This window comes from Tiliqua scincoides, chromosome 4 (assembly GCF_035046505.1).
Source record: "Tiliqua scincoides isolate rTilSci1 chromosome 4, rTilSci1.hap2, whole genome shotgun sequence".
In the NCBI taxonomy this organism is placed as follows: domain Eukaryota; kingdom Metazoa; phylum Chordata; class Lepidosauria; order Squamata; family Scincidae; genus Tiliqua; species Tiliqua scincoides.
In genome coordinates, this window is record NC_089824.1 from 115031193 (window position 1) to 115058321 (window position 27129).

The 27129-nt window shown below is 43.4% G+C and overlaps 1 protein-coding gene across 2 annotated transcripts in view; it reads right to left on the minus strand.

Moving 5' to 3' along the window:
• Nucleotides 1-27129, minus strand: part of ACBD6 (acyl-CoA binding domain containing 6) — a 168604-nt gene that overhangs the window by 115529 nt on the left and 25946 nt on the right. For both annotated transcript variants that reach the window (XM_066624957.1, XM_066624958.1), the window contains exon 4: nt 9280-9362. In XM_066624957.1, the coding sequence (XP_066481054.1) occupies nt 9280-9362 (83 nt within the window). The remainder of the gene's footprint in view (nt 1-9279; nt 9363-27129) is intronic.

The following is a 27129-nucleotide window of genomic DNA, read 5'->3' on the forward strand; positions in this document are numbered from 1 at the left end:
GCTATAAAGAAGCAAACATAAAAATAGCTTATTTTTCTTTCCTGTTGTATCCCTTACCCTTCACCAACATGAAGGAAGCATGTCCTGTGATTATTTTTAAAGTGAGGGGAGCAAATTTCCCTTGATGAAAATATGAAACATTGTTTCATTGTTTGAAAATTTTGAACATGATGCCATCATTGCAGCATCAAGCAAGCAGCTAGACAGAATGGCAAAGAAAGTTATTCCCATTTTCCTTACAAAGAAATAAACTATACAAATCCAACTGAGCCATAAATTATGACACTGCACAAATCTATCATTTTTATCTTCAATATGACATTAGAAAAGACAAAAGCTTGCCATTTCTAAATTTAATGACAGTACAGCGTGCAATGAGTATAACTGCCCAGTGTAAGAAACTACTCTTACTTTCTGATGGATGACTGCAGACAGCGTAATTCTTTACAGCGCTATGATGGTTGCAACTGGCACATGCAGAATCAGTGGCATCACTAGAATTTGCGTCACCCAGTGTGAGAGGCCAGCATGTCACCCCATGATGGACCTCCTGCCTTGCAATGGGTGGGGCAATGACATGGGTGGTGTGCGTGGTGACAAACCATTGCCCCACCCCCACAGAGATTTTTGCTATATCTTTTGATAGAACACAGATATTTCAACGTGGTTTTTTATTGCATTCTGCCATAAAATACACATTGAATGGTATATAATGATGGTATTATTCCTAGAAATCACAATTTTAGCAATTTTAGTCACTAGTGTCACCTCCCTTGTGCGCATCACCTGGTGAGGCCCGCACCCCCCTAGCGGCCTAGTGTGCATAATCCATCTTTCACGTGTATTTGCATGCACTGGCTTGATTCAGCCATAACAAATAAACCAAGGTTTGGGCTCATGCACTCAACCTCTTGAATGCTCCAATTCCATCCTGATTCAGGCAAGGCAGTTTACCTTTACATCAGAGAGAGAGAGAGAATGAAACACACATCAGGAAAAAGGACTACATGATCCTAAGGCAAGACTGTGGGACTTATGTTTGGCAGTTATTCAGTTCACATGTAACAGCCAAACCAGTTTGTCAGAAACATGCCTCAGACTTGCATGCTCTTCCCATCCCCTTGTTCTCCTCAATTCCTTAGTTCTAATGGGAAACAGTGGACGCCCACAGCAGGCTGTGAGAGAAGAGTGAGAGCATGATTCCAAGGCACAATTCTGACAAACCATAGTTTGGCCTCTAGGTGTGAATCCAGTCACTCCCAACATAAGTCCTACTTTCTTGATATAGCATTAGTCACAGAACGTCTCCATTATGAATTGTAATCACACATTTAACAACCAAATTAAAACTAAAGCATTCCTATCAAAGTATTCTTAATCACTAGGATGCTTTCCGAGTCAGTTATTTTTACAGAACCTTTACAAGTGTACAGGAGAAGTTCCTCTTTAAAATTCTACAGGCCTTTGAGCCTGACCACGTGCAATGACCTCTGGTATTTTCTGCCAAAACAGTTCATTTGTCTCTCAGATCAACTAATCAATTCCAGTGCCATCAATCATTCCATTTCAGTACTAGTCTGGTCTAGCTTCAAGAGTGGGGCCAGATGGCTGCCTCTGTTAATGGGATTAATAAAATTCTGATAGATTACATGGCATCAGACTACAAAATATGATAGGGACTATCAAACATGCTGGTCAAGATTGGTAGGGGTGGAGGGACTAGCTCATAATCTGTTGACATTTTAGTCCCCTTTCTCTATCCAGTTCAAAGTTCACTCCCCACTTTTTCATCTGGTCCTCCAGTAAATAAGTCTAGGAAAAAGAACCGCTTCATTGTTCTCAAAACTTCCACCTAGTACAGTCCCAAATTTTACTCAAATTCATAATATCCAACTTCTTCCATAAATAAACCAACACCTTTTTAAAAACAAAAACAAAACTACTAAAAAACCCTTCATGTACCAGGATTCATGTACTAATCATACTATCTGAAAATTTATTGCTTATGAAAACATTCATACATGAGTCTCTACAGAGCAAATACAGTTGCTATTTGCATGTTATATCATTTCATTCAATTTTACTAATTTTCAATACATAAAGAAAAATTAAAGTACTCTGAAGACAATCTCATATCATACTAGTTCAAATAATTTTGCTCAAAGCTGGATAACAAAACCAGGCACCCTGTGAGTCATGTATTCTTTTAACTACAATTGGGAGCAGAAAACATGTTTAGTACTGTTAACTATACTTTATATTATGAGCCAGATGTCTGTAGCTAATTTAGAGCCCAATCCTGAGCTTGGTGCTGTGGCTTTCCGCCTGAGCGCACTGTCACAAATGTGTTGTAAGTATTCTGCGAGACTTACTGCTGGGCCTGCACCCGTCCTCCACTGCTTGGCAGTCTCATGGCACAGGAAGCGGGGGCGGGGAGGAGGCGTTCTGGGGAGGGGGGAGGCAGGTAGAGGGCAGGGAGGCGGAGAAAGGGCGGACGGGAGGCATGCCGGTGGGAGGGAAGGAGGTGGGTCCCATGGAGCTCTGCTCCACTGTGTGGGGCATTCATGTGGGGCTTGGTGCCGGTTCACGTGGGGGTTGGCGATAAAGTGAGTAGCCCCATTGTGCACCCTGGGCAGCTCAGGATTGGGCTGCCCCATAGCAGTTACATGTAATTAACATAGTATGGCTATAAGTCAAACTGGAAGACGCAACTTTTTTTTTTTTAAATAATCCAGGACTGCCTAACAATCCTTCTGATTCCTTTTATATAGCAACTTCAGACATTGCCCTATAGAAGCATTTTTTGTTATTCCTTAAGACTCAGTAAAATCTCAACCAAAGCTTCTCTTTTGGACTGGCTTTTTGTTGTTGGCATTAAGATGGAGTGGCAGGGAGAAAAGGAGAAGAGGAGGCAGGCAAAAATGAAATTATTGAGTTTAGATGGGGAATTAATATTAGGTGCAACTTCAGGATCTTAAGAGAGCTTCACATATATTCCCTCAAACACTTCCCCCACCCCCCAAAAAAGAATGCTACTACTATCTGCACTGGGGACTGAAAGTATTCGCAGTGTTGGAGTGCCCTCACCTATTAGAGCTAGGGGACTTTAACATCCATGGTGAGGCCCCGGGGACAGCTGCGGCTCAGGATTTCATGACCACCATGACAACCATGGGTCTGCCTCAGAAAATATCTGCCCTGACACATGATGTAGGACACACGCTGGACCTTGTGTTTAGTGCTGGTGAGGTTGATGGTGATCTGGATGTAGAGGAGATTAAGATCACTCCTTTTTCATGGACAGATCATTTCCTAGTGGGATTTAGGTTTATTGTGGCCTCTTGTCTCTGCAGCGGCAGGGGACTGCATTGTATGGTCTGCCCTGGAGGATGATGGATCCAGACGGATTCCTGAGGTCTCTGGCGGATTTTTCTTTTGCCAGAGCTGGCAACTCACCCAGCACCCTGGTTGATATCTGAAATGGGGAGATGAGCAGGGGCCTGGATAAGATCACCCCTGAGCAGCCTCTGCCCAGCTGCAGAGTAAGAGTGGCTCCTTCGTTTTCTGGGACGCTGCAGACAACGAAGCGGCAGGGGAGACATCTAGAGTGAAGTGGTAAAAGACTTGTGCTAAATCTGACCACACGGTCAGAACTCATCCTAGAGCCTATTCTGGTGGTGGCAGCTAAAAGGGAATACTTCTCAGCCACCATCGCATCTTTCGAGAATTGCCTGGCTGAGCTTTTTGTGTGGTCTGTGGCCTACTCCACCCCCCCCCCCAGTGGTGAGAAAGAGGCTTGTTGTGATGCATTTGCACAGCACTTCACAGATAAAAGTCGATCCAAACCAGAATATGACTTGGACATCACATTAGGAGTACCCAGTGATGTGCCAGGGACACGTGTCTATTCTTCCATCTGGGATTCTTATCAGCTTGTAGAACTTGAGGATGTGGACAGGATTCTCAGGAGTGTCAGGCCAACCACTTGCCTGCTCAACTCTTGTCCCGTGTGGCTAATTAGAAGGCTGGCTGAGTGGACAGGGAGTAGTGGTGAATTCATCACTGAGAGTTGCTTCCAACCTTGAAGTAGGCGGTGGTTTGCCCCCTCCTGAAGAAATCGTCCCTGGATCCTGCTAACAGGATCCTGGATCCTGCTAACCCTGAACAACTTTCAGCCATTCTCAAATACTCTGCTTTAGGGGAGAATATTTTTTTATGGTTTTGTTTTTTTTTAATCTGAACCCATTCCAGTTTGGCTTCAGGCCAGGGTTCAGGATGGAGACTGCATTGGTCACCTTGGTGGATGACCTGTGCTGGGGAACAGACAGGGGAGTACGTCCCTGTTAGTCTTGCTGGACTTCTCTGTATCAGCATCACTGACCATGGTGACCTTCTGGGTCAGTTGGCTGAGTTGGGGCTTGGAGGCACCATTTTGTGGTGGTTCCGCTCCTTCCTGGCTTCCTGACCAGAAGGTGGTGTTGGGGGATGCCTGCTCAGTATCCTGGCCTCTTTGGTGTGGGGTGCCACAAGGTTCCATTCTAACCCCTATGCTGTTTAATATGTACATGAAGCTGCTGGGAGAGGTCATGTAAAGGTCCAGCTCTTTTTCTCCTTTCCTCCTGACTCTGAGGGGGCACCTGGATCATTGTCTGGGGGCAGCTAAATGTGGGCAAACACTATGAAATTAGGTAGATACTTGCCTATAGTATATAAAATTTTTGCCCAGTTATCAAGCTCCAATTATCACTTCACTTTATCTCCAGGTCAATCAGAGGGCAGAGCTTTTCAAAACTGAAAAGTTTCCTTTCATTAGAAGCAATGCAGAGATTAGTTTCTATAGTAACTTCGCTGGGAAATTCCAGTCAAAGTCAACCTTTTATTCTCCTCTGTTCCATTTTGCAAATGCTGTTGCAGCCTGGTTCTGTTTTGCATTTAGCAGAGATCTGCTTTTGTCAACACCAGGATGGGATCCTCCTTTCCATTTGAAGCAAAGTCCCAGGCTACAATTGAATGCACCCTTACTTAAGAATAACACACATGGAAAGCAGTGGATCTGCTTCTGAGTAAAAAGAGTTGCAAATACATGCAGCTGCATCTTTCTGCTGGGAACTGAATTGCACACTCTCAGTTATGTGTTACGGGTTGTATGTTGTATGCAGAGCTTCTGGCTTAACACACCAGACACCTTAAAGGTGGATTTGATTCATGGATCTCCTGCAGTGGTTCCAAACCTTTTTCACTTGCATGTCCCTTGGCAGCCCATTTCCATAAATTGTACCCTTTATATTAGCAAAATGTTTGTAATTAATAATACAAGCCCTCATCTCCTCTATATGAAAGCCCAGACTTCATGTATTTATCACTGTGTTTTCTCTTTTTAACTGTTTGAAGAACAGAAGACTCTGCCTTTGCACTGTTTTGCACCAGAAGTGTCCTGAGAAATCCTGGCTGATTGATCACTTTCCATATTATGTTCCAGTTTTTTTACTGTGCTGGTTTTCAATCACTGGTTCATACATGAATTGATGACCAAAAACTAGCTGTTGGTGGGGCTTTCACAGCCAACTAGTTACCTTCCTTCCTGCCTTCCTGGCCCTGCAAAGCATTCTGGAGCACGACCTGCCTTTTTCTGCCATTATTCCATTCTTTTTCAAGTACCCCTTAAGGTCCTGTTGAGTGCCCCTGGGAATACATGAATCCCAGGTTAGGAACCACTGTTCTACTGGTATGTTGCTTACAGTGCATGGATAGTGTTTACAAAAAGGTGGTGAAGACCAGAACTTAAAAGAATAAAAATATATCTTATGATCTTTTACTATGTTTTTAATAAATAAGAGACTGTACAGTTCTTAGGTAACAATTAGTGGTAAGTTATTTTTCAGGATCTGGTCTTGGGTAAAATCAGTGAAAACTGTAGTCAGACACCCCCTAAGTTTAACCCCCGACTTATCTGAGGGTCATAGAAAATCCTATGATTTTTTTTTTGGCTCAAAACCTGCCCTCAACTTATCTGTGAGATCGACTTATAAGCAGGTTTCAGTGAATCCTGATAACACAGAGGTTCTCCTGGTCTGGAAATCTACGACTTGGGTATTGGATTATTGTCATGTTCTATTGTTCTATTGTCATGGGGTTGCACTTCCTCTGAAGGAACAGGTTCGCAGCTTGGGGATTCTCCTGGATCCGCAGCTGCTCCTGGATTCTCAGGTGGCAGTTGTCACTAGGGGAGCCCTTGCTCCGCTTTGGCTGATTCAGCAGCTGCAACCATACCTGCATCGCTCAGACGTGGCCACAGTGACCCATACCCTAGTGGCATCTAGATTAGATTAATGTTAACGTGCTCTTTGTAGGGTTGTCTCTGAAGATGGTTCAGAAACCACAACTAGTGCAGAATGTGGCTGCCCATGTAGTTGGTGGGGCATGTCGGTTTGACTCAGTCAGGCCACTACACTGCTGCCAGTTCGTTCCCGGGCTGAATTCAAAGTGCTAGTTTTGACTTTTAAAGTCGTATACCAGATAATAAAAAGTGAGATATCTGCTTAGCAATTTATGCTACAAAACTGTACGCTGATGAATGTGTCTTTCCATTATAGCTGAGGTATTCAATCTGTGTGTCAGGCCTCCCTCAGGAAGCATAGCTAGCTCCCAGGGGCATTGTGAGGCATCTGGGGGAGAGAGGTTGCCTGCACAACCTCTCAGCTGCACTGCACATGCTGCCTCCCAATGCTGCTTTTCTGCAGCTGTGAACAAGTTGGGTGAGGCTGTGTGAGGTGGGGAGGGCATGTGATACATGGTGGGGGGAGGCAGTGGAGCCTCCCCACCAAACAGAGAGAAGGCTGGTTGGTAGGTACACAACAGAGAAAAGACGGGCTGGGAGGGTGACTGGGAGGTACAGAGAGAAGGTTGACTGGGAGAAGCTGGGAAGTGCGCAGCGCTTTCCTCCACTTGGGAAGGAGGGAGCCCAGCCTGCTCTTGGAGGGGGGAGGTGCCCAAATGCCATAGCCCACATTCCTCCATCTTGCCTGGGAGGAATAGGGGTGGCATCTGCATAGTGGAGTGTATGTGTGTGAGCATGCCCCCCAAAGTTGGGGGTGAGTCGTAATCTTGCTCTGTGTGGCTGCAATCCTATCTACACTTTCCTGGTAGTAAGCCCCATTGACTCAAATGGGACTTACTGCTGAGTAGACCTACATAGGATTGGGGTCTGTGTCAGCTTTACCAGGATCGTTACCTTTCTCTTTCCTCCCCCTTCAAAAAAGAAAAAAAGTCACTCGTGATGGCTTTGTCTCCAAAGATTGATTAAAAAATAAAAATACCCATTCCTTTTCAGCCATCCCCCTTTTTCCTCCTGCCTCCTTGGGGGGGGGGGTACTTCCCATGTTGGCTGCTATTGTAAGATAAAAGGCACAATCATAAGAACATAAGAACAGCCCCACTGGATCAGGCCATAGGCCCATCTAGTCCAGCTTCCTGTATCTCACAGCGGCCCACCAAATGCCCCAGGGAGCACACCAGATAACAAGAGACCTCATCCTGGTGTGAGACCTCACTGAGGTGAGGTGATGGAATGGGGAGCCGTGGCCAATGGCCCAAAGATCAGGGGAGCCGCGGGCTGCATTATAGCAATATCGCATCTTCAAAAATCACTGCTGGTTTTTGAAGTAAGAACATAAGAACAGTCCCACTGGATCAGGCCGTAGGCCCATCTAGTCCAGCTTCCTGTACCTCACAGCGGCCCAGGGAGCACACCAGATAACAAGAGACCTGCATCCTGGTGACCTCCCTTGCACTGGGATTCTGACATAGCCCATTTCTAAAATCAGGAGGTTGCACATACACATCATGGCTTGTATGTGAAGTTTTGAGTTTTTGCCCCAATGTACATGACTTTACACTTACTGACATTGAAGCGCATCTGCCATTTTGCTGCCCATTCTGCCAGTCTGGAGAGATCCTTCTGGAGCTCCTCACAATCACTTCTGGTCTTCACCACTCGGAAAAGTTTGGTGTCGTCTGCAAACTTAGCCACTTCACTGCTCAACCCTGTCTCCAGGTCATTTATGAAGAGGTTGAAAAGCACCGGTCCCAGGACAGATCCTTGGGGCACACCGCTTTTCACCTCTCTCCATTGTGAAAACTGCCCATTGACACCCACTCTCTGTTTCCTTGTCTTCAACCAGTTCTTCCATCATTATGCTATCATTGCTTTTACTGCCATGAGAAAGTAAAGTGTAAGCTCACCATGCTTCTGTGGTGAATTCTGGATGACACACACTTGGAATGATAGTAATAGAAATAAAAGAAATTCTTCTGCCTGTAATTACTGCAAGATTCCTGTATGCCATATCCTAGGATTTGCATTTTTGTATTTGGTTTTTTAGGCTGTTTGGATTCTGACAAAGTACTCAATATGAAAAGTTGGCTAGTGCTTTAAAATACAAACAAGTAAAAGAGCAGTAATGTTTGTTAAACTGTAAGATATTTTAATACTTCAAAAAGGCCCCTGCACTGAAATTGTGGGAGTATACATTCTTCAACAGATCTGTCAGTTAAAAGGTCAGTAGTTAATCAACTAAAAACTCTTAAAATGGATGATGGGTTCAGTATTTATTTCTAGCCTTCATCACTTCAAAATACTACAAGTTATCCAACATGAGACAATCTATGTGTGTTTCCAACACTGACCCTTCTGCAGTAACCCTAAATTTCCCATTTCCTGGCTTCCCTCATTAACTGTAACTTTCATAGTGCACCGTCATAGATTTTCCAATCTAAATTTCCTTTTATCTTTTATTTCAAAAGCTGACCTCAATTAGTAACCTTACTTTTACACTGTAATGTTTAAAACACACTACCTTTATTCCTTTTGATCGTCGATGTTTAAGCTGCATCTTTATCCATAATCTTCAAAGAGCACTTCTATTAAGAAACTGAGTCTTTAGCTATGCAACATTCAGTAGTAAAAACTTTTGATACTTGAATGCACCTTTTAAATAAAAGAGGACTTTGCTGATTAACAATACTTTCTAGACAAATAACTGCAAAATGTTTTAAAATAAAAACTGGATAGTGAGCGTAACACATTCTCCCCAAATATATCACACAACAGAAAGATTAGTACCTGGCAGCAATACAGAGAGATATTGATTTAAACAGTTATGGGTCTAGAAAGTTCTTTCCTGCCATTTATTATCCAGCTGGAGCCACTACTATGGTTTGTATAATATTACAAACAAATGCTGAATTAAAAATTAAACCATAAAAATATCAGAGATTCACCTGATTGTTTCTTCTTGATATAGTGAGCTGACAACAGGGCCTCCAAACCCAGTTTTTCCTTCCTTCCCTTTCTTTTCTGCTATCTGAAAGAATAAACATAAAAACACAATTTTTCAACATTTGCTTTTGATCACCATACAGCTCTTACACAAAAATGATTCTCTAGGGTTCCCCATTCCCTTCATCATCACCACTATCAAAAATATCCTAAAACTGATACACAAACACCACAGAAACATAGCACGACCATCATTTTGTTAAAGGGGAAGGAGGTTAGAGATAGACAGATCCATGACATTTTGTGCATATTCCAAATAGAACACATTTAAGATCTAAGTACAGGTGCAGCCTATTTATCCATGAATTTTTTATCTGTGGATTTGTCTCAACTGGGGTGGGGGTACTGAAAGCAACACACACCTTTGCCTCCTTTGCCCTGAGCTGGCATCTCAAGCCATTTCCAGGCAGCCCAAAACACTGCAAAAAGGCTCCGCCTCCGCCTCCACTGCAAAAAGGCTCACCCAGGCAGGGAAATAGCCCTGGAGCCATGGAAGAAACTCCCCTTGCAAAGGAACAGCAACATTCCTGGAGCCCCTGAGCCAGCCGAGGCTGAAGAGGGGAAGGGGGGACCAATAACCTCTGTAGCCAGAACACATACAGCAAGGTGGATCTCTCTCTCTCTCTCTCTCTCTCTCTCACACACACACACACCCCTATGCAGGTGCAGTAGCAACAGAGGGGATTGCTTTTAAAAAAAACCCTAGGAGTTTTAGGGGTGTTTGCCTAGCCTTGGAGAGACAGGTGAGGGTGAGCAGAGAGCCGAACTACAAGCCCCAGAATGCTCTGGGGCATAGGAGTTTCCATGATGGATGTGGCCAGGGAGGGCTGCAGGAGCGGCAGCAGCGAAGAGGAGGAGGGGAACCTGCAGTGCTGTCGGGAGGCTGCCTGGGACACAGGGGACTCCCAAGCAAGCTCAGGATCCCACCTGTGAAAGGGGAAGGTGGGGAGGGAGGGGATTGATAACAGCTGCCTTAGTTTCCTTCCATCCGGAAGTGTCAGGCTGCAGGCTGTATTTGCATAACTCTATGGGATTTAGCACAACAAGTCATGGGATTTAGCTGTGTCACGGAACGGAACTAACGCGGATAAACAGACTGTACCTGTATGCATATTTTCTCCAAACCAAACAGCAAATGACTATCATCTTACATCTTTTGGACATTTAACCAAACTCAATAGCCCTTGCTGACAAAGAAAGAAAAATAAGGATGTTTAGCCACATTCCCTAGGGAACTTCTTCAAGAAAAAAGACAAATCAACTTGCAGTCAGGTCTAACCATCACATACCTGCAATAAGGCCTGTCCTATATTCTACCTGATCATTTATCCAAGAGAAAAATGAGGTCAAATGTCTCTCATTTCTAGAGGCATTTCCCCCTTCCCACTCAACACAATTAGCTCCCAAATTGGGCAAAGACAGCCAAGAATGGATGAGGTTCCAAGTTTGTTATTATATAATAATTCATTGTGTAAACAAACCCCAGGGATATATTTAACTATTGTATTCGACTGTTATTTTCCTTCTCATGCAGTCAGCATGCAAAAAATATCAGAAGGAACGCATTACTCTTCCAAGGTGTAATGGTCAGAGGGTATGCGCATAATACAGCCCCTCTACTTCATTTAGTCTGATCTAACCCTACAGTCTGACAGTATTTGCTCCAGGCTTGGTTCAGTGCACCTGCAGTGCACATGGGCAAAGTGTGGAAGAGACACAATGAGTAATAAACCAAAACAATTTACTTGAGAATAAGCACAACAGCTTGAGTCAAGTTAGCACTAAGGGCGCAACCCTAAACAACTTTCCAGCACTGACATAGCTGTGCCAATGTGGTGTGCACTATATCCTGCAGTGGGAAGGTAGTCAAGGGGGCCTCCTCAAGCATGGGCATGTTTGTTACCTGTCCTTAGGTAACAAACATATTCTGGGACCAGAATATCATGAGGACCACTTTCTCCCACACAACTCTGTCCATCCCCTATAATCATCTGAAGCCAATGAGATAGTGTCAAGATGCAGGGCCTTTTCTATTGTGGCACTATGTCTATGGAACCATAAGGACATAAGAAGAGCCATGCTAGATCAGGTCGAAGGGCCATTTAGTCCAATTTCCTGTATATCACAGTGGCTCATCAGATGCATCAGGGAGTACACAAGACAACAAGAGACCTGCATCCTGGTGCCACTCCCTTGCACCTGGCATGTTAGAGATAACGAAGTTCCTTCCAGAAGACCCAAGGATAGTCCCTTCTATACACAGCTTCCAGCAGGGTTTAAAAACTCACATATTTCGCTTGGTTTTTGAGGAGGGTTGATTTCCCTGGTGACCCCTTTCTTAATTACTGTGCATAGATTTACTTACTCTGTGCTGCTTTTGTGGTTTCATTCTTGTATTAGATGCATTTTACCTGCCCTTTCCAAGATTGACAATAGTTTTTATTTTATTTTTATGTGTTTTCTTTGTTTTATTATATTAACGGTACACTAATTAAATAGAGATGGCTACATGCAGAATATGAACTCTTCCATTTAGCTATAGCCCCCAAATGGAATAAGCCTCTTTCCTCTCTACACTTTTCAATATGTCCAAAATTTTTCCTTGAGTTCTCTTGTTTTGCTAAATGAAGCATTTGGCCCACAGTACCCGACTACCACTGTGTCCCTGAGTGCCCACAGCCCTATTCTGAATGTTACAGTCTGGACAACGTATGGCTCCTCACTCACTTTTCTAAAGGTGTGTGTATGACTTTACAATGACTCCAACTTATCTCAAAATTCTCCTCCACTCCTGTGATCTTTGAAGCTAATAAAATTGATCAAGAACTGGGCAGCAGAACACACAGGTTCACTCAAAACAAGGACTGCCAGGTGTTCTTATTCCTGGCTCAATAGAGTGTGTTTTTCAATAAAAGAATAGCTTGATTCAAGGTACAATCAGATCTTGACTAGCTGTCATTGGCAATGCTGTTCCAGAAGCTACAAGTTTGAAAGCTGTATTTCAAATGGAATAGAAGTGGTATTTGCTAACATCATTAATTCACTTTTGCCCTTACCCCTCCTTATTTCTTTATACACCATGTCAAGATATATACCTTTAAATTGTTGTCAAGCATAAAAGAGGTGTCATGTGCCCCAGATGAGAGGTTAACATATAATGGCATACACATTAAATACCCTGTCCAAAGCCTCCATGGCAATTTCAGCTCCATCTTCTCTTTTAAAAAGACAGCAACTCACATACACTTATAAGCTCTAACAAAATTAAAATAAAAAAAAGGCTGGGGAAAAAATCTGAAGGTGGCTCTATTATGTAAAACATGACACAAAAGTAAGTAAAGCTCAATTTACAAAAAAAGTGGTTTCTTCTTCAGTGTGTCTCAGCCCAATCCTATGCATGTCTATTCAGAAGTCCCATTCTAGTCACTGGGGCTTACTCCCAGGTACATGTGAATAGGATTGCAGCCTTTGAATGCTCAACCTGACAATTTAAGTCAGTGATTTTCAACCTTTATCATCTCATGGCAGACTGATAAGACACTAAAATGGTCAAGGCACACCACTAGGTTTTGGACCAAGGCACACCATGCTGCCAGTGGGGGCTGACATCTCCCATTGGCTGTATTAATAAATGACCTTCCCCCAAATTCCTGTGGCACACCTGTGGACCACTCGGGGCACACCAGTGTGCCACGGCACAGTGGTTGCAAATGGCTGATTTAAGTACTGTGGTTTTCAAGCTGTGTCTTGAGGTTCATCAGATGCTTCTCAGTTGAATTCCATAGTAGGAAAAAATCGGTAATGGTGGAGAAGCAGCTCTGAAAGACAACTTGCCTATCATTACTAAACAGCACCATAACTGCACTACTCAGCCACAGGAAGCATCAAGTATGTTCTAGGATTAGGTTCTAGAACAGGGGTGTCAAAACCTTTTGGCAGGAGGGCCACATCATCTCTCTGACACTGTGTTGGGGGCCAAATTAATTTACATTTCAAATTTGAATAATTTTACATTAATGAATGTATTAGAGATGGGACATATGAATGAATGAAGGTCTTGCAATAGCTCAAGGCCTATAAAAATCCTTGCACAAAGCAAGGCTTGCCTTTCCTTTGCTGCTGCTGCTGCATCACAGACATGAAACAGCAAGCAGTGGAGGGAGCTCTCGTCTCACAGCTCACGCAAGAGGTCAAACACTCCACACTGAGAGCAGTTGCATAGGGCCAGCATGAGCTCCAGCAAGCCTTTGGAGGGCCAGATGTTCATTGGAGATTGGGGGCTCTGCTCCCTGCGGGCCGGATTGTGAGTCCCCGAGGGCCATGAGTGGCCCCCGGGCCAGGGTCTGGCACCCCAGTTCTAGAACTCTCTGCACTCTGTTCTACACTCTCTGTTTACAGCAAGACCTAAAAAACTTGCCCAGTATTAATCTATTAAAAACCACTGCTTTAACATGAAAACAAGAACACAAGGTCTACACAGAAGTAAATCCTATTGTGTTCAATGAGATTTACCAGAGATACTCGACTACAGGTTTTTGTAGTCCTGTTTGAGCCCTGCAGTAAGTTGGGGGAGCCTTGCAGGGGCAGGGAAAGGCAGCGACGCGATCCCCAGGACTGCGTTGCTAAGGGGGCTGCAGGGGCTTGGTTGGACTTGGTTGGACCAGAGCCTCCTGCAGCCTTCTGGGAATGTGGGGAGCCCCATGCAAGCGCCTCCAGGGCTCCCCAGGTCTTCAAAAGTGACAGCAAAGTGATCATGCTCCACCTCCGCAAAAGTGGAAGTGGAGTGCAATCATTCCGTTTCCCTAGGAATCGCTGCCTCTTCCCTGCCTCCTCACTGCCCTCATCCCTTAAGGGGGCAGAGGCCAGAGCCTTCAGGCTGGGGCGTTGCGATGTTCCAGTTTGAAAAGCCCTGGTGTACAGGATTGCAGCCTTACAGCCCAATCCTATCCAGCTTTCCAGCGCTGATGCAGCCATGCCAACAGGATGTGCACTACATCCTATGGTGAGGGGGTAGTCATAGAGGCCTCCACAAGGTAAATGCATGTTTGTTTCCTTACTTTGGGGGCTGGATAGGTGATGGGAAGTTGGATACGATTGGGCCCTCAGTCTTATAGCATCTTTAAGATTTTATTATGGCATAAGTTCTCCTAAGTAAGTTTATATGTTAAGGGATATACATAATGTTTATATGTCTTAACAAATTTATGTCTTAACAAATCTCTCCTCAGCCATGAAGCTTCCTGGGTGACCTCGAGCCAGTCACTTTCTCTCAGCCTCACCTACCTCATAGGGTTGTTGTGAGGACAAAAGGAGGGGAGCAGCTGTGTACACCACCCTGAGCTCTTTGGAGGAAGGGTGGTATAAAAATGTGAAATAAATATTAATATAAATTTAGCTATCCACATTATATTCCTAGTATTAATACATCAGGATGAGCAATCCTGAGCTTAATATCAAATTTTTTATTTTTATTATTATACTACAGGACTACTATACCACTTTTCTCACGGCTTATAGCAACCTGGTTAAGCAGGACATTTTCACCTGGTTAAGTTTCTGAAACAAGATAATGGGTGTGTGCGGGGCAGAGTGAGACAGATGTCCCCAATATTGGTGGTTTTCGATATCTGTGGAAGACCAGGAACCTATTCCCTGCAGATACCGAACATGCCTGTACTAATGTAATCTGCATTTTAAAAATGAATGCATTCATAAAACATTTAGCAAATTGGTTCTCATAGCCTTTTTTGTTTAAAATACAGTTTGGAATATATTTTCTTCTGAACTGTAAATTCAGGTAGTACACATGAAATAAGTAAAAACTAAATGTTCAGCAGCTGCTGTCTCCTTTGACTACATTCTTGTCATTTAACAATGTCATAGTACTAAAAAATGAGTAAGAGACACAGGGTATTAGTGAGAGCAAAAACCAAACTACTTTCCTCTATGATTAATACTCTTATATGGTAATCTAGATCAGGTTCCTCCAAACCCCGGCCGGATACAGGGTTTGGGGATAGTCTTCCACTCTGTGAGTGGAGCTTACTGTTCCACCTCCTTGCAGCTCGTCTTCTCGTCTTTTAAGTAGATCTGGGCACCAGGACACCCTGGGCAGTCAAGTCTGCCCAGACATCCTCTTGCACAGCCTTCTGGGACTCTGAACAACAGATGCAACTGCCCAAAGAATCCTGGTGCCCAGATCTATTCAAAACATGAGCCGTGTGGAGGCGGAACAATAAGCTGTGCTCTGAACAGGGACCACATTTTCTGAACATAGAGGATGCGAGTTTGGCAACAACTGATCTAGATTTGTAATAAAACCTGATCCCAAGAAGAGATCAATTAGTTTGTTTAGATCAGACTAGAGGTTCTGCAAGCATCTTAAATCCAAATATGCAGCACATGTAAGAAGCTCACCATCAGGTAGTTAAAAAAATTATTTAAACTTACACATGCAAACGATGTAATTGCTGAATCTACAAAACACACACACCCTTCTATCATCACAAATGCCTAGATAGATATAAATAGCAAAGCAACCACCCAACTTCTCAAAATTTGCATTCCACTTAAAATTAAGGTTAAGTAAAACCAATAGTCTGCCCGTTCAGCATTGCCTTCCTATCTTGGTTTTGCAAAGTTAAACACTGTTTTAAAAAAAGACATTTTAACACCATGTAGGGATGATGCAATAGACATTGGAACTTTCTAGAAACAAAATTTTACCTTACAAAATACAGTAGCAACACAAAACTGTGGAGATATTTAGGGTCTGCTGGCTTACACATGATCATACAATAGTCGTGTATAAGAACATTATGGTATGCTACAAGCATACAAGTTCCCTAAGGTTAGGTCTTTGAACCAGCAATCTCAATTGTAATTAAGAAAGGAACCATTTCCCCCAAATAGATATGGATGCCCTACATTTTAATATTGAACAGTGTAAGATTTCTTGCAGTATTTTCCTGAAATCAGAAAAGCTCTTTTCCCTTCTTTCCAACCCCCTCCCCTTGTCATGGCAGAAAACAAACTTGGTCAGACACTAATTGCATTTGACAGCAACAATTACACGCCAGGCTGAAGATTAGAAGTTGCTTAATTGTGTGCTCCCTAATTGCTGCCACCTCTCCTTTTCTAGCTAAAGTCAATGCTAGGAGAGTCAAAAAAAGAGAGAACAAGTTCCGCCTTTGAAGTCAGGTGGTCCAGGATTGCAGCCTCCAAAAATAAGGGGGTACACATCTGTCTGTCTTAGGAGGCAATGAACACAACAATGCAGAGTGTTATAGCTAATGAGGCATGTAATGAGAGCAAATCCAGTGCCATTCCAAAAGGTGTTTTGCACCTGTAAACAAAGTACTGAGCTTCACACTCCCACATTCTGAAATCCTAAAGCTGCATTATCCACTATAACATCCAGGCATTGTTAAACTTCCTTCATAAAATCCTCCTCCCTCATTAACATGTGCATACATCTTAGAGTTCTTCAAACTCTTTACAGAATGAGAGGTCAGTTTACATCTAAGAAAGATAAAAATAAACATGCTCTAAGGGCAGCCCCCTTATTAGACTCCCTTCTGTGAATCCACCTCATCTGAAAAGCTATTGTACCTCTGTCACAAAGTCTATTAGTGTCTGTCAGAAACATCCTGTTTTAATATTCTGTTCTCAACAATACTTCTTGGCTTCAATGAGCCACCACAGCAAGCGACTGAGCAAGAATCAGTACCTGGAATATTTTCAAAAGACCAACAGAGTCATACATTTTCAGCAAACTGCCTTCAACTATTTTAAGCTATACGACATCCTACTTCTCTTCATTACACTGACTCTAGTTAACACTATGCCAATGTGCCAATGGCTTTTGTTAAAAAGTAGGAGGAAAATCACACTGGCATGCATGTGTGTATATTACAAAATAAATTCAATCTCCTGCATGTTATTAAAATGAGGATGGTTCCCAAAAAATCCCCAATAAAAGGTGACTGAAAAATCTGCCTGCCTTCTTTACATTTTGCATCTCTTAGACCCCAGCATGGTATTTTCAAACTTACATGTCTGCAAATAGTTTATTCCATTTTTATCCTTTAAGGAACTGATGGCAGCACACATAGTGCTCTCTCTTATCTCTTTCTGAATCTTATCCTCACAACAACTTTGCAAGGTAGGTTAGGCTGAGAAATACCGACTAGCTCAAGGTTAGTCAATGAAATTCATGGCTAAATGGTAATTTGAACCTGGGTTTCCCCAGTTCTAGCTTGACATGCTATCCACAATGTCATACTGGCTCATTTTCTGCAAATGTCTTCACAGTAGGGCTGAGGTTTTCAATCTGCATCGGGGCTCCCTAGGAAGGCGTGGCCATAGCTGCTAACTCGGGGCACAATCCTAACCAGGTCTACTCAGAAGTAAGTCCTATTTTGTTCAATGGGACTTTCTCAGGTAAGTGTGATTAGGATTGGAGCCTCAGAGTACTGGCAACTGTTTTTTTGTTTCTAATGTATAATTATAACACCTTCATCCCCATTTTGGGGGTAACTGGGGTGAGGTGATGGAATGGGGAACCGTGGCCAATGGCCACAAGGATCAGGGGAGCTGCGGGCCAGAAAAGTTCGAGAACCACTGCAGTAGGGAAAAAGATTTGGGGTTATTGGCACAGCAGCATCAAGTATCATGCTGAAACCAACATGTGGCCAATGAAATCAATCATCACCATAAGGCATAAGTGCTTCTAATAAACACCACAAGTTCAAAATGTTTTCAAACCATCCAGTAGGTTTTACAGAAGTAGAAGAAAGAACCTCTCTCTTTTGAAAATTAGTTTGTTATGAACTTCTGTAACGCAGACATTATTATTATTATTATTATTATTATTATTATTATTAACAACAGTATTTATACACTGCTTTTCAACAAAGAGTTCACAAAGCAGTTTACAGAAAAAATCAAATAACTAATGGCTCTCTGTCCCAAAAGGTCTCACAATTTAAAAAGATGCAACACCAGCAGACAGCCACTACACAAAACCCTGCTGGGATGAGATGGGTAATAACAAATGTATACAGAACCACATTAAAAATTACAGAAAATAAACTGGGTCCAATTTCTTTTGTAAATATCCAGTCTGTTATTTTTTTTTAACAGGTAAATCGCTGGTGATTTCCCGTATCACAATTTGTCCAGCCATTCTTTTGAGTGGAGAATCTTAGAGCACAATCCTTACCTTCAAATGGACCAGTCCCTTGCACCATATCAGGACTGCTGCAAAAAGTGAACACACGGCACTGCAAAACACGTTTGTGCCTCCTTTTGAGCTGGCATGAGGATGTGTGCTGGCCCACCAAGGCAGCATCCAGACTCCATACAGCCTGCAAATGGTAAGGTTGTGCCAGCCAAAGACAGCCAGTGTGGGGGACTGGGGAGGGTGACAGGCAGGCAGACTGGGCCCAGCAGGGGAGTGGGACCAGTTTCCAGTTCTTACGTCACATCCTAACCCCCCTCCCAAGCTGTCCACCATTACACTGGGTTGCTCAGATCTGCACCGGATTTGCTGGTGCAGTTCCGAGTAGCCCCATTGCAGTGGCTGGGGCATTACTCGGGGTAAGGGGACATAAGTCCCCCTTATTTCAAGTTGCGCTGCTCCAACCTTCAAACCTGCACTGGATATGGTGCAGGTCCATTGACCTGCCTATTCCAGCACAGGTTAGGGCTGCCCGCTTGATGCCATTACCAGTGGCGCTGCTAGGGGGTGCGGGATGTGTGGGCCGCACCGGGTGATGCGCCGGGGGGTGTGACGCGCTAAAATCATGGCTTTAGGAGCTACCCTGTCATGCCATACACCGTTGGATGTGGAATGTCCAGCGGAGTGCAATGCAAAAAACAGAATTGAATTAGCTCCTTTCATTCAAGTTATGGCCAAAAAACCGGAAAGAAAAAATGCATGGAGCCCTATGGAAAGTGAAAGTGAGCCGTAATCACGCGTTTACTCGTGAGTAGGCATACTTGCCTTAGTCCGTCAGAAAGGGCAGGCTGAGAGGAATCCAACGACACCAGAATGGTCCCGATCCAATGAATGCAGCCCCCAAAAAACACTCGAGAAGGTCCCTCCCTCCCAGCTGCGAGTCTATTGAAACGAAGCCACGTGGCCACGTTTACTCACGAGTAAGCGAACTTGCCTTAGTCCGTAAGAAAGGGCAGGCAGAGAGGACTCCAACAATGTCAGAATGGTTCTGATCCAATGAATGCGACCCCAAAAAACACCAGAGAAGGAGGTCCCTGCCTCCCAGCTGCCCTATTGAGCCCTATGGAAAGCAAAGCAGCCTCATGGTCGCATTTACTCACGAGTAGGCAGATGTGCCTTGGCTGGGGGAATGTGAGGACACCAGAATGTTCCCAAGCTGATGGAGCTGCTCCAGGAGGCAGCTTCAGAAGGCAGCCTCCTCCCCCACTAAAAAGGACCAAAAAGAGGCTTCAACTGGTAAAGGGAAGTTTTCTATTTTGCACTTGTGAAGCCAGGTGGGTCTTTGTACTGATGTGCCTGAAATAGAAGAACTTTAAACTGGGCACTGAGGAGGGCTGAAAATCTCACTGATTCTTTTTGGGGGGGGGGGGGGGATTATTGCAGGCAGGCTATAGAGTAAGCCCCATTGACCACTATGGGACTTACTTCAGAGTAGATTGAGACATACAAAATTATGCAGGGGATGGACAGAGTGGATAGGGAGATGCTCTTTACACTCTCACATAATACCAGAACCAGGGGACATCCACTAAAATTGAGTGTTGGGCGGGTTAGGACAGACAAAAGAAAATATTTCTTTCCTCAGCGTGTGGTCGGTCTGTGGAACTCCTTGCCACAGGATGTGGTGATGGTGTCTGGCCTGGGCACCTTTAAAAGGGAATTGGACAAGTTTCTGGAGGAAAAATCCATTACGGGGTACAAGCCATGATGTGTATGCACAACCTCCTGATTTTAGAAATGGGTTATGTCAGAATGCCAGATGCAAGGGAGGGCACCAGAATGAGGTCTCTTGTTATCTGGTGTGCTCCCTGGGACATTTGGTGGGCCGCTGTGAGATACAGGAAGCTGGACTAGATGGGCCTATGGCCTGATCCAGTGGGGCTGTTCTTATAAGTTCTTGCGGAGCTGGGGGGAGACAGTGGGGCCGTGGGGGGAGGCAGCGACGCGATCCCCAGGATCGCACCACTCAGGAGGGCTGCAGGGACTGGAATGCACTCACCAGTCCCTGCAGCAGCCTCTCGGAAGTGTGGGGAGCCTTGCGTGAGCGTCTGCAGGGCTCCCCAGCTAGTTAGAAGTGAAAGTGGAGCGATTGTGCTCCACTTCTGGTTTTGCGATCGCTCCACTTTCACTTCTAACTATCTGGGGAGCCCTGCAGAAGCTCGCGCAAGGCTCCCCACACCTCTGACAGGCTGCTGCAGGAACTGGTGAGTGCATCGTAGTCCCTGCAGCCCCCCTGAGCGACGCAATCCTGGGGATCATGTTGCTGCCTCCTCCCTGCTCTTAAGGGGAAAGAGAGCAGGGCCCTCACTTGGGATAACGCAACCTTATTTTTTCCATTTTTAATCTTTTCCCAGTATCGTTTTTGTCCCCTCAATCAGCTTTTGTAGTTCCAACATTTCTAGCAATTTAATTTGTAATTATTTTTAACTCATGCCCGATCTAATGACTTAGAAACATGCCTAGAACATAAGACCACCACATGCATAGGAACTTCATCAGAAAAGCTAGCTCACAATACCCACACTTTCCAACCATAGTATTGCGCAGCCATGGATCAAACTAGTGACAATTTTGTAAGTTCTAACTGCATTTCAGTCTCATTTGGAGATGAGCCATTTGATATTCTTGAGGAAAAGACAGGAATATTATCGAGTAACCTCAGGGCAAATAGTAATTCTATTATATTTCCCACAAAGAAATGACTAGCATGCACACTCACAGGTCTACCATAGAAGAACTTGAAACACTGCAATTTGTACCTGGAGTTTAGATTCCAAGGTCTTCACTTAAATACAGGTAGTACTGGACAAGGCACTTGCAGCCCATCATGTGTCCTACTGCATCAGTCTTTTAGAACAGTGTTTCTCAAACTGTGGGTTGGGATCCAATTTCATGTGGTCCCCATGCATTTCAATGGGTATTTTATTTTTAATATATTAGACTTAATGCTATCTTCGTATGTGACTGCATCTGGGGAAATGTTACAGATCTGTACCTTTAACAGGGTACTATGTACTGTATATGTTTTTAACAATGATAGTCAATGGGGCTTACTTCTTGGTAAGTGTGGATAGGATTGCAGCCTTTGGGATGTTTGGAGAATTTGATTTTGGCATATGCAGGGTGGTAAAAATTTTCCTGCTTGATGATGTTACTTCCAGTCATGACATCACTTCCAGGTTAATGACATCACTTCCGGTCGGTCCCAACAGATTGGCCTTTCTAACAAGTGGGTCCCAGTGCTAAAAAGGTTGAGAACCACTGTATTAGATTATTTACAGATACTACAGTGTTCAATACACTCAAGCTTTTAACCAATTTTTTCACTTGCATTGTTCTGTTTTAGCATCAATGTTCTCTACATAAAAGTAAATAGCTTGGCCATATCTTAAATTAGCTCCAAGACAATCTCATGTAGCACAGCTACACCCCACTCTTGCTCCAAGGGGTTCATATGCCAGGTTGCTATTACATTATCCTCATAATCACTCTTTGAGAAGTTATGATAAGAAATTACTTGCCTCACAGTGAGCCTCAGGGCTAAATAGGAATTTGAACCCAGCTCTGATGGCCCAAGTTAAACATTATCCATTATACCATACTAAATGGCTCCAGAAGTGTTAAGTTTTCAATAAGGCAGAGTTTTTATTCTTATTATTATTATTAACAGTATTTATATAGTTTTCCACAAAAAGTTCACAAAGCAGTTTACAGAGAAAAATCAAATAACTGATGGCTCCTTGTTCCAAAAGGGCTCACAATCTAAAAAGATGCAAAAGAGCACCAGCAGACAGCCACTAGAAAAGATACTGCTGTGGTGAAGAGGGCCAATTACTCTTCCTCTGCTAATGAAAGAGGAGTACCCACTTGAAAAAGTGCCTCTTACCCAGGGTACTTTTTAAAAAGCAAAGAACAATGCACAGGAAACTCAAAAGTATTCCAAAACACGTGAAGTTCTTCCTGCTGTCAGTGAATGAAAGAGCCCATGGTAATGTGTGTTGCCTTTCCTAGGTTATACTCCCATAACTTAAAAATTTAGATATCCTAGCAGCAGCTAGACAAATTATGGTTAACTGTTCCCCAAACTTTTGGGAGTACATTTGGGAGTCTTGCTAATACAGGGGTCTCCAAACTTTTAGGCACAAGGGCCGCATCATCTATCTGACACAGTGCTGAGGGCCAGAATAGAAATAATAAAGATATGGAGAAACAACGTGCTGAGAGTTTGACTGAATACATTAAGTGGGTGGGGGTGGAAGAGGGAGGTGAGCAGAGGGCAAAATTGACTTGCACAGGAAGAGAGGGGAATGAATTTTAAAAAAGGATTGAAAAAGCATGCCTATATACTGCATTCAGCCACTAGAGATGCTGAACAGAAAGAAATGGAATGGAATTATTCCATTGCATTGCATTACATTCAGCACCTCTAGTGGCTGAATGCGGTATATACCCATTCCAGAAACTCAGAAGCACGCCTTTTGAGCTATATTTAGCCCCGTTAGGCTGAAGAACCATGTGGGCCAGAAAAAATCCCCCAGAGGGCTTGATGTAGCCTGTGGGCTGGGATTTGGAAACTGGATTAATACACGGCTTGATGCAACTGAAGACAAAATCCCCCTTTTTGAAAGCAACTTTCAGGATGTTTACTAACTATATATATTTTATACACATGCAGTGCTACCCACCCATCCAACTGGAAGTATTCATATCTGGGAGAGTTCTAGCCTGAGGGGTTTCTATCAACCATTTTAAAGTTTTCACACAGTCATGAGTGCTGGATCAAACATCACTAATACAACTTAGCATTAATATCTTGAGTCTTGGGTTTGCATACATCTCTGCACATGATAGGGGACAACTTCGGTTTGCCTGAAGCAACTTTCGGAGCCTTCAAGTCTGCCTGTGTCTGGGTGTGCTTGCTTACTGTTTTTGTGACGTGAAATACCTCATGGGGCCATCATTCAGACAGGGCAAGCAGCAGGAAAGTTCCAGCCAGAAGGAGGGAAGGGTTAATGCTTGTTTTTGCATTTGAGCAGGAAGGGAGGAGGCAGGAGTGGGCTCTCTTGCCCATCTCTGAAGGAACTGATGATCATTGCATGAAGAATGGGAGGGCAGGAGGAGGAGGCCAAGTGAATTCTTGCCTTGGAATTGGCTGGAGAAGCCCAGGGAAAAAGGAGGTGGAGAAGCGGAGGGGGATTCACAGAAATTACACTTGCCAACTGCATGGCTGCTGTGAGTGCCCTAGTTACTTGGGGGGAGGAAGCCCCACTAAATAACTGGTTGCAGTGGGACTACTTCTGAGTAGAACTGAACTGAGTCATCCTAGAAAGCCTCACAGCTACTGCGTGTGACCCTCCTCCCTCTTGACGCTTTTGTCCCCACTCTCTCGCAGTCTGTCTTACCGCGTCCTGCCTTGTTTACAGATGGGATGGGACAGCAGGGGAATGTTTAAAACTCTGACACACACACACACATCCTGGCAACAGCTCCGGTTTTTCCCCTGTGCCTGACACATGTATCAGAAAGACTCATGACTCGAGTCTTTTTGAGTTGTGAAAAAACTCCAGGCAACTCGGAAAGTGCCCCCGTTAGGTCTCATTTTCGACTCAAGTTGTGGGGGCAGAGACTTGTGACTCAACTCGAGCCAAGCCACACTGGATTTGCCCATCCCTGATTCAGATAAAATAATGCAATCTGAAAACCAACAGAATGAGACAAAGACTTCCAGGAAATGAGTCCCAAATAACTATCAACTTGTTTTTTTTTTTTTAATTTCTTGCCAGTTTAAACTTCAGGAGCTGGTTTGACAGTATTTTATTTCAGCCAACTGCCAGAATGAAGATGACTATAACATCACAAATATAAGTTAGAGTCCATAAATTTAAAGAGACATAAAATCAAAGAAAAAGAAAAACAGTCCATAAACCTAAGTAAAAAAAAGTATCAAAGTTTATGTGCAGCCTTCCATATTTATTGCATGAAGACATACCTTTTTTTTTTTTTTTTTTTTTTTGTGCTGCCCATAGTTTCAGAAGGAACTATGTTCTGGTGCTACTGATATTTATAGGCACTTCACTGTAAATTGTAACTGTAATGGGTTGGGGGGAATGCCTACTACTTTCTTTGCCAAATCAGTTAATCTACAAGGTGGGGGGAGAGAAAGAGTTGAAAACAGGTACTAGGGGGCCTGATAATGTTTGTGACACACCATGCTCGTGACAATATTACCCACCATAATGAGAACTGCCAGCTAGACAGCTGATACCTATACCTCAGAATGGTAGTAGTTACAGCAAAGGATGTAACTATAAAGGGTAATTGCTAAGTGCCTATTACACACTGCCAAGACAGAAACTAACCCAGTAATACTTTCAATTTAAAATTCCACTTGCTGATCAGCCATGATTAAACGATATGATACTGACCTGAAAGATAATACAGACACACATTCCCCCACATTTTGGGAAGTATACCATTAAGTAACATTCAGCTGGTTTTCCAAAACATTTTAAACATAGTAAGTTCTTAATTTAAGTCCTGTTTCTGATGCATATACAGTCACCATCTTATGCAAAGGTTACATTTCAGGGTCAACATACACAAGTAAAATCACATATACCAAAAATTATAGTCAAAATTCTTTATCTCAGAAAAATAGGTACTGTCCCTTTAAAAATTACAAGATACAGATGGAACAGAGACCAGCTGAGACAGCAACAGCTTCCTTTTTCAATCTCAGGCTCACTCCAGGACATGCATTTAATAAATGGAAGAGCCTTCACTGTTTAAACTTGAGTGTGCACCTTTGGGTTTACAAAGTGCATATAGCTGAATTTGCACAAGCCAACTGTGCCCACGTGAAGGGTGACTGTATATCATTGGATATAAAATTGGTGGCCACAAGAGTACAAGTAAATTAAAAGATATAAGAAGATTATCAAATCAAGTTCTTACAACTTACTAGGCCTGGTTCTAAAGAGACCTAGTCATCTTGAAAAAAGTGAGTAAAACCCATTTACAGTTTTCATTCCAAAACAGGAAGTGTTTTTTTTTTTTTAAGATTGTGAAGGTGCCAGGAGGGCTGTAGAGGGGGGCACAGGCTCCCGAGACCCTCCAGCAACCCCTTGGTCAGTGAAAAACCCCTCCCTGCCCAGCAGCAGCATGATCATAGTGATCGTGTTGCTGCCCTCCCCTCCATACAAAGACTTACAGCAGTGTTTCTCAAACTGTGGGTCGGGTCCCACAAGGTGGGTCGCGAGCCAATTTCAGGTGGTTCCCCATTCATTTCAATATTTTATTTTTAATATATTAGACTTGATGCTCCCATGGCTATGTGACTGCATTTGGGGAAATGTTACAGACCTGTACTTTTAAGAAGCTACTATGTATATGCTTTTAACAATGATAGTAAATGGGACTTACTCCTGGGTAAGTATGGATAGGATCGCAGCCTAGGATTGCTAAAAATTTTCCTGCTTGATGAAGTCACTTCCAGTCATGACATCACTGACAAATTCTGACAAATTCTCATTCTAAAAAGTGGGTCCCAGTGCTAAACGTGTGAGAACTACTGACTCACAGGGTTCCCAAAGTAAAAGTAGGACTTTGGGTATCACTGCTTCAGCAAAATAAAGATACAAGGCAGAATATAAAAGCAGCCAAATTAAATTAGGTCATGACCCAACACATTTTTCTGTTGTTCTCCTCTCAAACTCTAGCAATCCTGACCAAACCTCTATTTCTTTTCCTGACTAGAAACAATGCCTCACTGGATAGACTAACAAGGTGGCAACGAACAAGGTATGCGGAGCTGGTTTTCATTGTAAACCACAATTTAGTTATTAGATGGTATTTATTTGATATTTTTTCCCAGTGACAAAGTGTTCTCTCCAACTAACATATATTAATTTTCCAGTTCAGAGAAACTGCATTTAACTTAAGTTCCCCCACTTTATACTGAAAAATTAGAGATGATCTTGCTATATCCTACACCCATCTGAAACCTTTAATATACACTTTTAAAACATAGGATAATCGTCAAGATAAAAACTTTGTAACAGAATTACAATCTACAAATTCCAGCTTGTTCAAAAGTTATAATTACAGGCTTAGATTATGCATTGATACATACATACAATGCATACATCATGTATGCATTGATAAGCATACAGGCTTAGATTATGCATTATGCTTTATCAGTTTGGCTGTACTTGTCGTAAGAGGCGACTAAACAGCCACCGGGTAGATGGGACTCGTCAGCCTGGGAAGACAGCTCATCTCAGAGAAGGAAAACTCTGATCCCAAACCTCCACTGCCTTGTGGCTACATCCAGTTATGGAAAAGGCTTCAGGAGTCAACCTCGAGGCAAAATCCGGAGCCGGAGTCCCTGAGGCAGTTCATGGCTGAACACAGTCACGTTCTGGCAACTCCTGCGACGCCGCTGGAACCAATCGTATTGGCCTCTGCCTTTCCATTGGACCATTTCAGCGACGTGGAGAGGGGAAATTTGCTGCATGGGTAACAGCCCATCCTCCATACCTACTTTACCCAG